The sequence below is a fragment of the Trichoplusia ni genome, chromosome 2 (assembly GCF_003590095.1).
Source record: "Trichoplusia ni isolate ovarian cell line Hi5 chromosome 2, tn1, whole genome shotgun sequence".
NCBI classification, from domain to species: Eukaryota; Metazoa; Arthropoda; class Insecta; order Lepidoptera; family Noctuidae; genus Trichoplusia; species Trichoplusia ni.
In genome coordinates this window covers 2,373,643-2,387,687 of record NC_039479.1, presented here as the reverse complement: position 1 = coordinate 2,387,687, position 14,045 = coordinate 2,373,643, and the positions used below count along the sequence as shown (strand labels likewise).

The 14,045-nt window shown below is 34.6% G+C and overlaps 1 protein-coding gene across 2 annotated transcripts in view; it reads left to right on the top strand.

The window, feature by feature from the left end:
- LOC113502927 (cartilage oligomeric matrix protein) overlaps positions 1–14,045 on the top strand; it is a 29,755-nt gene that overhangs the window by 198 nt on the left and 15,512 nt on the right. The window contains exons 2-4 of one of the 2 annotated variants that reach the window (XM_026884685.1): positions 148–231; positions 12,953–13,120; positions 13,404–13,600. In XM_026884685.1, coding sequence (XP_026740486.1) covers positions 150–231; positions 12,953–13,120; positions 13,404–13,600 — 447 coding nt within the window. In that variant the 5' untranslated portion in view covers positions 148–149. Of the gene's footprint in view, positions 1–144; positions 232–12,952; positions 13,121–13,403; positions 13,601–14,045 lie in introns of both variants that reach the window. The other variant, XM_026884693.1, reaches the window with a different exon arrangement.

Below are 14,045 nucleotides of genomic sequence, written 5' to 3'. Positions count from 1 at the left end.
TTACTATTTCTTAATTACTAAATTATTTGAAAAGAAAATATTTTTTAGTGAAACTTAACACAAAGTTTATTTTTTAATATTTTTTTTTATTTATTATAATAAATTGGCAATTTTAAAAATGTTTCACAATCCCTGGTGTTTCAGTAGACATGGCTAGCACAGCCATGTGCGCGCGTGCCCTGGCGCTGCTTGCCTTGGTGGTGTTCACACAGTCACTCACATTGGATGAAGGTAAGTCTTGCAACTCCATTAAGAAATCAAAAACTTAGAACGTTCTGTAGGTACCGAAAAACCTGAAAAGCTTTCAAACAAAAATGCACACTCAAATTTCTTTTTTTTAAACAGAATCGACGTTAATTTTTACGTAAATTCCTGAAAAGAGATATTTCTGAAAAGTGTCCATGGTTTGGCAACCCTCTATAATTAGGTAACCACGGGAACTTTAAAAGTAAATTAGTTACGGCTTCATTTGGGTCAGATCGGTATTGTTGGAATTTTGCTCAATCTTGGGGCTAAAGGTCGCTCTTACAAAACATACTTTAAGTAAACAACGCGGCTTCTAGCTTATCGTGCCGAGTTAATGAAGAAACTTAACTGGCGTATTTTTATTGTTACAATAAATTTTATTTACTTGTATTGCCAGCTTTATTTTCTGTGCTTGGCGGAAAAAAATACAAGACCTTATAAAGTCAAAACAAAAGAGGTTTCATGCCGAGATGGGTAGGTATTGTTTTTTTTTTTATAGCGGCAATAGAACTAGATTACTTGTGAAATTTTCGAGATCCTGTCACGATTCGATCCTCTTGCGACACAGCTTCGTTAATTCGGATTTGGCTGTACTTCACTGGCTGTACTATTGAAACAAGATCTCTCAGACTTGTCGACTATCAAGTTTAACGGCAAGATTAAGAATTGTTAACAGCAAAACATCTACCAGCTGCTGACACTTTCCTTATCTTCCAACATACTTTTCTAATAAAACAGCAAGAGTCACCCTCGTTCAGAAATACATCAGTCAAACTAAACATAAATCCACATTAAGACAGCGCCGTACTATTTACGGGGTCATTAGCGGTGAAACGAAATAGAGTGTATGCGTATAGGATGGCATAATTATGAGGAACGGAAGTTCTGGAATTCCGTTAGGGTGTTTTAAGAGAGTTTTTGTAAAGAAGCAGAAGTATAAACAACTTAGCTTTTATTATTTTGTGCAGAATAGACCTAAAAGGTAACAACGATCATCAAATAATCATGATGTTTTTTTCATGTAGTTTTAAATGAGATGCAACTAAAAACCAATTTTAAACGACAATAAAAATATTGCTTATAACCCTCTTCTTTTAACCAGTCTTTATTAAAATTGGACCTATTCTTGAGTGGTGTCTATGTATTCAAATAAAAAAATTAAAATGGTCTATAGTATCAGGATCTAATTTATAAACAAAAAAATATGCCCTCTAAGTATATGAGACCATACGACTGACATAAAGGTAGAAAGGCTTTAAAATTCTGGTACTATTTTGATGAAAAGCTATAAAAAAAAGTTCCAAAGCTTAGCTTGCTATGTCTAAACAAAGCCTTATCATTATTATTACGTAGATAGTACCTACAGCCATTTAAAACCCAGGTCACCACGACCCATGAAATCTATTTGCCATGGTTAGTTCACGCAGTATGACGGTCACCCAAGTGGCTTATATGCTTATTTGATTTAATTATTATTTAAGGTCAAGTATCCTTGCTAGTAGTTGTTTTGGTGATTAAGCTCGAAAATCATTTGTAGTGTGCTCCCTGAAGGTGGACGTTAGGGACAGAACTTCTCTCCCTCAATTAATAGTTTTATTATGTGCATGGTTCTTTGTTACTTATTTAATCATGATTTTCGAAGGGAAAAGACAACGAAATGATCGTCCAGGGAATGAAAAAGTGTTTGTCGAAAATCATTGATAAAAATTTCGTTATTCTTAATGTTAGCTAAAAGTAATTGCTTTGCGAATGAATGACGTATATAGCCGAAGTTATGGTATTGCTATTGACTATACAAATTTTACTATGATACTATTCAGACTATGGCAGAGATTTTACAGTTTTTGACAGCAAAAACTAAGCACATTTTGATGTCGTTTCGCTTTTGCAACATACCTAGGAAGTAAACCCCAATATTCTTACTAATAAACCGGCTTTTTAGACTTAGTACTGTGTACTCTAGAATCCCAACTGTTACGAATACTTCTGGTTACAAACAATCTTTATAAGGTCCCAAAAATGCGAAACATTTTTTCACCAAATTAGGAGCAACAAATAAATCGTTACAGAAATAAGGTCAAGGGACATATGGTAGGCCTTATTCGGACCATTATACTGGTTGTACAATGAGTAAACGCATCTCGCGTGTTTACGTTCTTATAACGCATTCGAGTGGGTGTCGTAATTGTGTCGTGAGTAAAAATTACTGGGAATTGTCAAGGAAAAAGTGATTGATGAAACATTACTCATTTGGTTCTGAAGTTAAAATAAATTTAATAGCTAGAACTAGCTGTCTGTCGAGGGCCCGTCCGCTTTGTATTAAAACTTATGCAACAGGAACATAAAATCCTAATTAAGACTATCCTACGAGTATGTGTTTATCCTGGTAATAAACTATCTGTGTACCAAGTTTCGTCTAAATCCGTTCTGTGTTTTTTGCGTGAAAGAGGATAAAACATAAATACATACAAACTTTTGCGTTTACAATATTGGTAGGATTTTAGTAGGATTAATAATACCCATTAGTACGTATTCCGTCACGATTCTAGTAATATTCTAGTCATATTGATAATGCAGTTATCATTATGTCTCCGTCACCGCTTAAAATATGACTGTTGGAATTATAGAAGAGGGACGACGCTCTATGCCGTGGCGTGCGTCTCGCTTTCTCAACTGAATCAGTTTTGTATTAACTAGGCCCCAAGTAAGGCTTTCCACCGCAGCCAGTCCATAGCCGTTGTAACAAAATGACCAATTTTCTCCATACTAGCTCTCTATTGATCTTTGGAGATATTGACCATCAAATTCTTTGGAGATATCCTGGATGTAAAAGAAAGATAAGATAAAAACAAGACATGGCTTCTTGAATTGACAGGTGTTTAGTCGGATATGATGTATTTGTATGGCTTCGAAGCTTAAACGTGCTCAAATTTAGCAGAAAAACAGTGTAGGTGCTATAAAGGGAAATTGCCAGGTAAATTCAAAATAGGTTTACGCACCAAAATAGGTACTAAAAAATCTCACCTGACGAAAGCAGATAAGGTAGTCTAGATTCAAAATTAGCTTTCCAACAACGTGTAGACATCCGAAACACTCAACTTGATTCTCTTTTTCTCAGTAAATTTATATAAATAAGCTCCGCTTGTATCATAATGGGGGTTCAACGAGGAATTATGTATTCTCTCCGTGAAAAAAATATACCGTGATGACGGTATTAACTTCCTTTTGCTTTAGAAATCTCTCTTTTACGCCGGCAATATATCAATATTAATTTTCCCTGTAAAGGAAAGCGTTGAGATATTTTCGTAAGAAAATTAACTGCTTTTACGACTTGATGGAATATCTGCTTATTTGCTTAATAGATATTAAGTTTGAGATTATATTTTTAAAGGTGTTTTCGGTAAGCACTAAGTTAGTAAAAACGGGCTTTGTTGGTAAAGCGATTTGTGCATTTTTTTTAAAACGTCTTGTCTTATTTTATTAGCAAAAATCTTAATTATTCATAGATCTCTATGTGTGTGGGCCTAAAGATAATTAATGTTTCTGCAAGGATAAGTTGGGTACTATATTTGTAAATGGTAGGTAAATCATCACTAACTTTCCCTCTTTATCTCATTTTACCTTTAAAATATTTAAACAGTTACTAGTTGAGTCTTTTCATCTGAGATGTTCCCGCTTCAATTGATCGTAAAAAGAGCGACATCAGCCTTAACCCTACTTCATTTTTTTTGGGATTCGAATCACTTTGCTCTTTGACCAAACAACAAAACTCCATTACAATGATTCTGTAGTCTACAGACTAAGTTCACTTTAAATTTTCGCCGCCAAAATTCCAGCAAAGCTTAAACTGCAAACTAACAGTCTTCAACAGTCAAATTCGAATCAGGCGTCGCTCTAAGGCGGCTAGCAACACATCTGTTGCCTACATTAGACATAATTTATACCCATATTTGTTTACCAAGCACATGAATTGTAACTTACGAAATATACTCAACGAATAACATGTGAACCTTAATTTAATTAGGTTCGCAGACGTCTGGCTTGGTGATTATAATAATAAATACTTACAAGAGATTTATGAATAGAAACTTCAGACTAGGTATGTTTAAATCTTCGTAAAAATAAAGCTTTTGTTAATGTTGTGCCTCTAGTCATATTTCATTTACATTTCATTTCATTATCGTATAAGCAAGAGGTTTCATATGGTTTTTTACTCTATCAAATCTTTTTTTTTTCTAATCAAATCAATGGGGTTGAGGCATCCCCCGAAAAGCCCCTTAAACATGAATAAAGAGTTAAAAAAATCAATCAAATGGTTTTGTTATTATTTTATTTTTTATCCATGCACTAGTTATTACAAACGATCGAACGAAAATTACACATCTACATAAAACGTTAAAATAATGCAAAACTTATGTGAACAACTTAATTGCGAAGCTGTTACTTCGCAAAACAAGACGAAACAGGTGACATTTTCCTATCCAAACATTTTTAATATCGTTGGAAATACTTTAGTGAAAATTTAATTAAAACAAGTGCCGGTGAAAGAGCCCTGTTGCATAAGTTACTTTTTAAAATGTTCCAAAAAGGTGTGTTTACTAGACGTAAGTATTGTTACACGAAAATATGAGATTACAATGTGTATAGCCTTTCTTGCTATTATATAGTCAATTTCAACGCATCTTTGTGTGTAGGTACAACCCTCGTAATTATATAATGATATTATGTACAAATACAGCTTTCATTTTATTGTATTTGTGTGTCATTGTCATACCAGTTAAAGATTCTTTAATTTAGTAAGTGAAGTTAGTGAAGTGAAGTAAGTGAAGTTTTAGTAAGTCAAGAATCGTAAACGCACGCACACATAGCAACACGAGCACAAATGAGTTGGACCATCTGTAGCTACTTTTATTTGTTACTTTATGAGAACTAGCTTTAGACCTAGACTGCGACAATTTATTGCTCTGGAATTAATAAAAACTGGGGTTCTTTATTCTGTCGTCATATATCATTATACGCTCATGAAATATTGTTTGTTGAAAAAATTGGCTAGACTGTTTTGTGGTATGTTTATGTATGAACTTCGGTTGGCTACTAAAAAATATGTTTTTAATTGTACTAAAGTAGAACTTTTTGTTTATTTGCATTTTGTTATTTTTTTAACGACTTAGGATCTTAGTCTATTCAAGTCACATGCACACTGACGCCCAGACTTAGGACAGGCATTTGTGGATCATTCAAGGAACACGCGACACTTTGCATTCTTGCAAAATAATAATAATTCTTGCAAATCAAAATTTAACTAAAGTTAAAATAAACGAGGACTAACTTATTACTATCCCACATTTTCCTTTAGTTATGATATTCTAGTTACTTTTTCATTTCTAGGAACAACTGTTATTTATACAAGTCCCAGTCAATATTCGATTGATGAGCAATGTAATTTACTAGCTATGATCTAATGATTTAGTCACAAGTCCAGTCACATAGGTAGAGCTGGTCGGGTCACATACCAATTATTTTATTAACTTAAAGTAAGACACTTTTCACTTCTCTTATCGGGCCCACAGTGGTATATCACCAGCTTGGAGAGAGATGGTGCTCTACATTTTGTATCGCGCTTTCTCCCTTCAATAAAATACATTTCGAAGCAGTAACATTTATTCATAACACCAAAATATGGCAGAAGATAGTGCGAAAATTAATAGTTGTCCAATTTGCATAAGTATAAAACCGAACTTATATTTTATATTCGCCAGTAAAATGCAACAGGTTGCAACAATGACCTCACCGGCGCGTTTCATTACGAGCTGCGCCCACGCGTCGTGTCAAGAATTGGGTTCTACAAGATAGATTATATTATTCAGAATAAGGATCTATTGGATATTTGGTATAAGTCAGAAACCTTGTTTAATTTATACTTCAAACTTACTTGTTAAAGTGTCTTGAAGTTTTTCAAGAAGTGAGGTTCACAAAGATTTGTTGATTATACCTAATCTACATCGTTGTCAAGTGGAATATCCTGAGTTAACTCGCGATGGTTGCAATGTCAATGTGACTATCAGACTATCAGCGAAGCACTTATGAGAATATTGTCTTGTGTTATGATTCCTATACGTTAATATATGTATGATGGATACGAATTCATGAAACTCCCTATTCCGCGTGATTTTGTGATTATGAAGATATGAGTAAGGAATCTTTGAATTCGGGTTAATAGTTTTACACAGAGTACCTGAAAAACCTTTTTTTCGAATCGGACCAATACTTCTTGAGATTAACTCGTTCAAACAAACAATCTCTTCAGCTTTAGAATATTCAGGAATTTGAATAGTCAGGTTGGCTGGAGCAAGCTAGATTTTTGGATAAAAATAAATGTTTTATTTAGCCCGAATTATAAGGATAAGAGCTGGACAAACATTCAAGGTCAATTTGATTGACTTTTTCTGTTTCTTATAGTTTTATAGACTACTTTATGAGATTTCGCTATACCTATTCAGGATTTCAAAAATACAAGTCAATCAAATGTTGCGTAAAGTAGCCTAATTTGCACTACATTAAGAATGACATCATAATTAAATTAGCTGCTTGAATACTTCATGTATGTATGAACACTGCTGGTAATGAAATTAGAATATGAAATCATCTACGTAGGAAGTACACTGATACAATGATATACTTGTCAAATTGGACCAATAGCATGGTAAGGGAAGGACCCAGGGTGACATTCGCGTTTATAATATTAGTACGATTCACTCAAATCTCCTGAAGAGGGGTCCCATATTGAAAAGTAGCACTTGAAAAATGTTAAGTGTTTACCGGTAAAGCGGGAGATTAATTAATTACGAGGCGAGAGAAACCATAAAACGTACTCGATAACCTCACAAATATCAGTTTTGTAACATTTAAAAAGAAAAGAAAATATTTTTCATTACAGTATTGTATCCAAACAATCTTTCGCTCTGACGAGCTCTTATTTCCATAATCTTTGAATTTTAAATATTTTTGCTTTATAACTTCCGATACAATCTGTTATTATAATTTCTTTCAAAATTCTGTAGGCTTCAGACGTCTTCGATGGATATAAATATTAATGATTTGCTGAAGCTGTTGTTTTATTACTGATTGCTGTGGTCTTTACAGGGGTTTAAGGTAATAAGTCCCGATGCTCAGTCCCGAGCTGGCACGGTGGCCATGTTGCGATTTTCTTTTCTTTTATCGTTAGTTTTCTGGACGCAATGCAAACTTTAGACAGTAATAATATTGAGATAATACCATCTTTAGATGCACGCACAATATATGCACGGGGCTTTAAGCCTTCAGGGCTAAGTAAAAAATTTTGGTCTTACGTCTTACTTGTACGTTAAGACATTACCTATCTATCGACCAAAAGAAAGAAAATACCGCAACTTACCTAGACAGCCATAAAGCATTACATATTTATTTCTGTATCGAGCGGCGACGTGAAGCCTTCCTGTCACGCTACGGTACTATTAATTGTCAGTGCAGACCGTTAGCGGGCTCAGGCATTTAGATAAACAGGTAATAATCGCTAATAAACATCTCCACGGGTCCTCACGTACTGGACGTGCAATGTATTGCAGCCATTTGGACGTTGATTACGGTAGCAGCCAGTTTATAGATGGCTTTCGCAAATGACCGAGAGAATGAGGTATTTGACTAATTCTAATAATGTACCTGAAGCTATTTAGTCCATCAGACAGATTTCCAAAAAAATAGTAAGTATTTTTTTTTTTTTATGCCATCGTTAAAAGGTGAGGAAGATTTGAAGCACTTAAGATTATGAAATTTATCGTAGTGAGGGCTGGTAATATCAATTGCCGGAAAAAGGGTACTGGTAATTTTATTTCACTCAAATATTATTTAAAAATCTGTTTTACTGACTATACAGTTTTTTTTTGTAATATACATATATTATTATATAGATCATTATACGCCGAATACGGAATCATTTATTTTTTTAAAGCATTATCCTTGGCCTTACTTTATTCCAAAAAATTTAAATTGTTTAAAAAATTCATAATTCGGAATTTGGTTTTGATTTTCTATTACTCATATAAAATAAATAAAATTAGTTAAATTGTTGATGAAACAATTTAACTAATTAGTTGTAATTAATGTTTAATAAGAACATGCTACATAATATACATATAACAGGTATTTTCTTCATCTCCAGGACCCAAAAAAAAACCTCTCAAAACCCCTAATCCTTTGTGTACAGCACAAACAATGCGGAGGAGTTTATTTCGCATATTGACACCATCTGATCACAAAACCGGTCTGAACAGCTGATCAGTAATCCGCCAAGCCTTGTTACTGTATTAGGCAAGGCGGACCATAGCGCTGCCCACGCGACTCTTTGATAGCCTAATGTTCACGCCTTTACTGCCCATAATATATTACCGTCTTGTGGTAAAAAATCGACGGAAAAAAGTAGTTGGCTTTGAAAAGGAGACCCTCTGATTAAATTATTTCTACACCTAATAAAGGGTTTTATAGATTGATTACTTATGAATATAAACAACAGTGCCTAATTGGAAAATGGTAGTAAAATGACTCTGTTATTTTTAAGAAATTTTAAAAATCGAAACTACCGATATTTTGACGACTCTCACGTTACCATTTCTATAATATCTCTTATCTGAGTGAATCTTTCATTACGTCTTTGTAAAAAAAAAACTATTATCCCAGACTAACTGGGCTTGCAAACAACTTACACATCTAAGGGTGCTAACACTACCAGTTCAGTACATTAAAATTTGAGCTATTCGCCAGCAATACACTCGGAAAACAAAACATGTTTATAGACAGAGATAGATACATATGTTTTTCGGAATTGTTCTTAATTAGTAGGGACGTCACTTGTGGCAGAATCGCTGGCCGACATATAGGAGCCATTTAGTTTCTTCAGTTGACCAAGGAACCCTAGTACATAGTGAAGAGTTCTTACATCGGGGTCAGGATCGCTCGGCTCGCTCAGCAGGAAGGCCCTACAAGGCGATGCAAACTTTTTACACCGTACCGTTACGAGATCGACGCTTCTGTGACATCACTGTGTTGCCGCAATCACTAAATGGATTGGGGCTTTGAAAACAGCGGGTGAACTATCGAATCATATTGCAGTATAAGAGGAATTAGAAATAATTCTATTCTTTGTCTTTAAACTCTTGGCAGAGTGGTCATGGTCGTCATAGCTGGGTGGTGGCAAGCTTAATTAGTTAACTATTCTTCGCAAATCCTCTCGTTTCAAATTTTTCTTTGGACATTCGTGAAGTGTTCATCTAGGGCAGGGATAGTGTCCAAGTTATTAGTGGTTAGAGTTGTCTAAACAAAAGTACTAAGGTCTATGGGATATGTGAGAAAGCGTTCGAAAAAATCCATGAAAGAACTCGTAAGTGGTTCATAAAATCTCCTAATATTAACGATATTATTGTGAACTTAATATTGATAAAGGTTTTAATAAAGACTTGTGAGGCACATTTGGACGCGGACTCCATGGCCTCAAATTCATGGCATCCAACATTGCGGGACATTAGTTATTTGTAGCAGATCACCAGTTATTGTGGATCAATTCATCATTCAGAAAGGCGATGCGTTTCTAACAAGTTGTTATTCCTCTTTTTCTAACTTGGATAAATGTTATAGATATAACAGTTTATGAATGAACTGCTTGAATTTTTTGTTTGCAATTCATGATTTAAAGTATTATATTCATTATTGTGTATTGGTCAGGTTTCTGGTTACCATTGCACTGGCTTTGTCTAGTTTGAGACCAGATGAATTATTAATTACTCTTATATATGTGCTTTTTAAATTTTAATTAATTAAAGTCTACTGCCAAAGTAGGTAGATACCAAAGTAAGTATAGTTACCGTCACGGATCTTGAGCGCTGACCTTCACCTGCGCAGAAGTGATTTTTTGGGTCCCTTTTGCGGTATGAAGTGAGGCGCGGGGCGCATAAAGTGCACTGATTGTCCCGCAGCGCCTCGCGGAATTCATTGAAATTCGTTCTGTGCTGCAGTTGCATGCATCACAAGACGACGAGTACGCACAATTGATTGGCGTTTTATTTAACGATGCGCAAAGTGATCCCCACTCTTCCGCCGAGCGCTCAAGATCCGTGCCGGCAACTATACTATTAGGTTGATATTGAAACGGTCTACTATCTATCTCAGTTTGTTGTCACAATTTATTTGTGGTATTTTAGTTCATAAGTTTAACAGGTGCAATCTTCAAGGCATTGATTCTGGAAACTTTCATTTTCTAAAGTACAGGAGTGCTTTTCACACGCTATTTATTATTTGATCAGAACCCTTGCAATGTCATCTGATCACAGAAAGATTTAGTCCATGATTCTTTGTTTTGAAATACTGCAATTTTGGTAAAGCAAGGCAAGGTAAACATTTTATAAATTTTTGATAAACAAAAGTAAACTGCCATAGTTACAACTTTTTACAGGATTAGACGAAATAATGTATTTCGTATTTGTATGAAGACATTGTATTTTAAAATGCTTTGTTTGTAAATCTACAAGCTATAGGCAAATAAATAAGAGAAAAAACAAGTAAACACAGTGATCCATCTGTGAGTCAACCGTTGTGTCATACGAGCCAGAATAACTTTCTTGGGAGCGACCGAGCGCGGTTTTGTTGGACTCTTTTTGCTTTTGTGTCTATAAAAATACTCTTGCTGTTATGTTTAGCGGATTTAACTATTTAAAATTTAGAATATAGCTACGAAGTAGATCGATATACATTGCTTCCGATGTCATTAATTATACCTTTTCATTGTCAAGTGTAAAACAAGCACCGCCGGAAAAAAACAAAGAATGTTTTCATCCTTATGTTTTTTTGGATATTTTATTACGAGTCACTTTTGTTTTTTTTTTTTCATAAATATTGAATGTTGCTTAATCTTCGACATATACCTACATAAGTGCCGTAATATATTTAATACAAAGTTTATCAAGAGTAAACTTCCTAAAATAGCTCAGCTACCAAAATAAGTTCAGGTAAATGGCTTTGGGTACTAAAATAATAAGATTTATCATGTTTTTCGTTTTGTTACGAGTAGTTTCTCTTAGCTTGGGATGTTTGCACTCGTGTTGCAATAGTTAGTCATGTTTAATGTGACAGTTACTGCACATGTTTCCGTTTTAACTGATTTACGATTCTTTTGATCATAAAACGTCGGCACTTTCATCGGTTTAGTTGGTTGTTAATCGATTTGCGAAGACCTTTTTGCATTTAATTATAATCTATATCTATACTAATATATAAAGCTAAAGAGTTTGTTTGTTTGAACGCGCTAATCTCAGGAACTACTGGTCCAAATTGAAAAAATCTTTTTGTGTTGAATAGACCATTCCTCGAGGAAGGCTTTAGGCTATAAACCATCACGCTGCGACTAATAGGAGCTAAGATATAATGGAAAATGTGAAAAGATCCGGGCAGGTATACCTAAATCATAGCTTATATCTTCTACCCATGGGGACGAAGTCGCGGGCAACAGCTAGTAATTCATATAGTTCCTACCTATCTAAATTCGTTAAGAGGTTGCTATTGAAAAGGTTTTGAAAATGAAAGAGGTATTATGAAGACAAGAACTGCAAATCACGTCGCATAGGTAGATACACATTACATTTGATATGCTCATAATAATACATGTTACAGTTTATAGAAATTCATAAAATTCTGCTATATGTGTGTAGGTACATCACTGAACTCCTCAAAAACGGCTGAACCGATTAGGATAATTTTAATGCACGCGTTTGGTTCCTTTGCTTCGTTTTGCTTTTGGATGAACAAATCATAATTATCTTATTTCATCTGTCTGGTGAGGGTATTTTTTAAAGCCCTAACTCTCATGTTGATGAACGCACTTAATAACAATTCATTGCTCGGACATATAATATTAAGCAATTCGTTCAGTTTTCGTATAGGTACATGTGATTTAGCAACATCTATCTGTTGGTTCATTGGGTTGACGATCTTTTATCTATAACCACGAATCCAACAATAGGTGCCCTTATCTCATGAACTTGTGAACTTTGTTACAATTCCAATGAGTTTCTACTCAAGACAGCGTGTCTTTAAAAAAAGCGATTATTTTGCCAATATCTGAGGTTTAAGTGAATTTCGTTATCTTGTTGTCACAGAACTCTTTTGGTTACTTTTAGGTACGATTTATTTTTATTTAAAATTGTTTTTTATTTTTATTTAAATTTATATTGTTCTATTCTTTTTAATAAACGTCTCTTACACTATGGAATTTAATCCTTGAGACCTGGGGTTTAAGAAACATTTAATTTATATGCAATAAGATACCCAGACTCGCGCATAGCATTCGCGGATCTCACAAATGCTTTCGCATTTGGGTTCGAACCCGCGACAGGTCGCAAACAGTGGGTTTAGCGTGATGACCTCAACCACTTGGCCAGTAGATAAAGAGCTAAAGAAGAGAAGAAGAAATAAAGAGATGGTATATCAATTAAAAACTATAATGCCAATGTTGACTTATTTTTATTATCGATGTTCAACTAGATTTCACTAGATTAAAGTATACTTAACTCTTTGCATAGTACCTATTCACTAACTTCAATTAGTTCATTAAGTGTAATGCTATCATGAAATATAATCATGAAAATTGCCACTCAAAAGTAAATTATCTGGTATTGTGTTACAGATGCCACAAGCAGTGTTTCATCAATAGCTGGTACAGCACGCGACGCTGGCGAGCTGGTGATCCTGGTCCGCGGGCCCCACGGCGGCAGCACCCGTGAGGAACTGCTGCACGCGAAGGCTGAAGAGGATATCTCCTTATCCCTGTATTACAACAGGAAGAACAAAAAAGGTGAGATAAGAAAGCTTAAAAAAATGGAGAGGATGGATTTTACTTATTCAGTCTTGTATCAAAAGTGGTTTTACTCATTAATTAGCTAATTTGCTTACGTTACTTAAGTTAACTGCCTGTGTTTTGAGAAGCCACGGTCTAAAAACAAATTCAGAAAAAAGTCTTCATATGTTTACATACATATGACATGGGGGGCGACGTAATCTTAAGACTTACAATTTAGTTACGTAATAATTATTTTTAGATATCCCTTTATAAATAATACTTTTATTATTTTCCTTAGTATCACTGGAGAGTCTTCACGGTGGTCATCTGAAATCCGTCTCATGGAGCCTAGGAGAGAACCCCCGGACGACTCTCGCGCTGGTGATGACCGCTACAAAGGTCAAGTTGGTGGTCGGCTGCAAGCCGCTGCACTGGCATTCCATGGCCGGCAGACATGATCTAATCACGACCCTGTCCAGTCCGAAAATGAAATTGGTATGTGTCTATTCGACCTTTTTTTATTTTAGAATCCGATGATTTGGTAATCAGGCAAATTGGTACAATTTCTGATTAACAGGTATAATGATACATCTTTGGAGAGACTTATTAGCTTATAGGGTATTTGACAAGAATATTGCTGAGTCCGACTGACAGATTTCCAAAGAATATTCTATTAATATTAATTACGTATTTTATATTTTAAAATAAGGGGATACAGTCATTTAAAATCTCGTGTGACGACACTTGCACAAGCCCCATTTAATGTAGATTTTCATCACCTTAAGTGCTTTTAATCATCTTTACGTTTTAATGATGTGATAAAATGAAAAAATAAATTTTCAATTTTTCTTTGGAAATCTGTCTGAAGGACTAAATAGATTTTTATTATTAGAATCAATTACCAGTACCACTAAAGAATATAAGCCTTGGCATTTGAGAT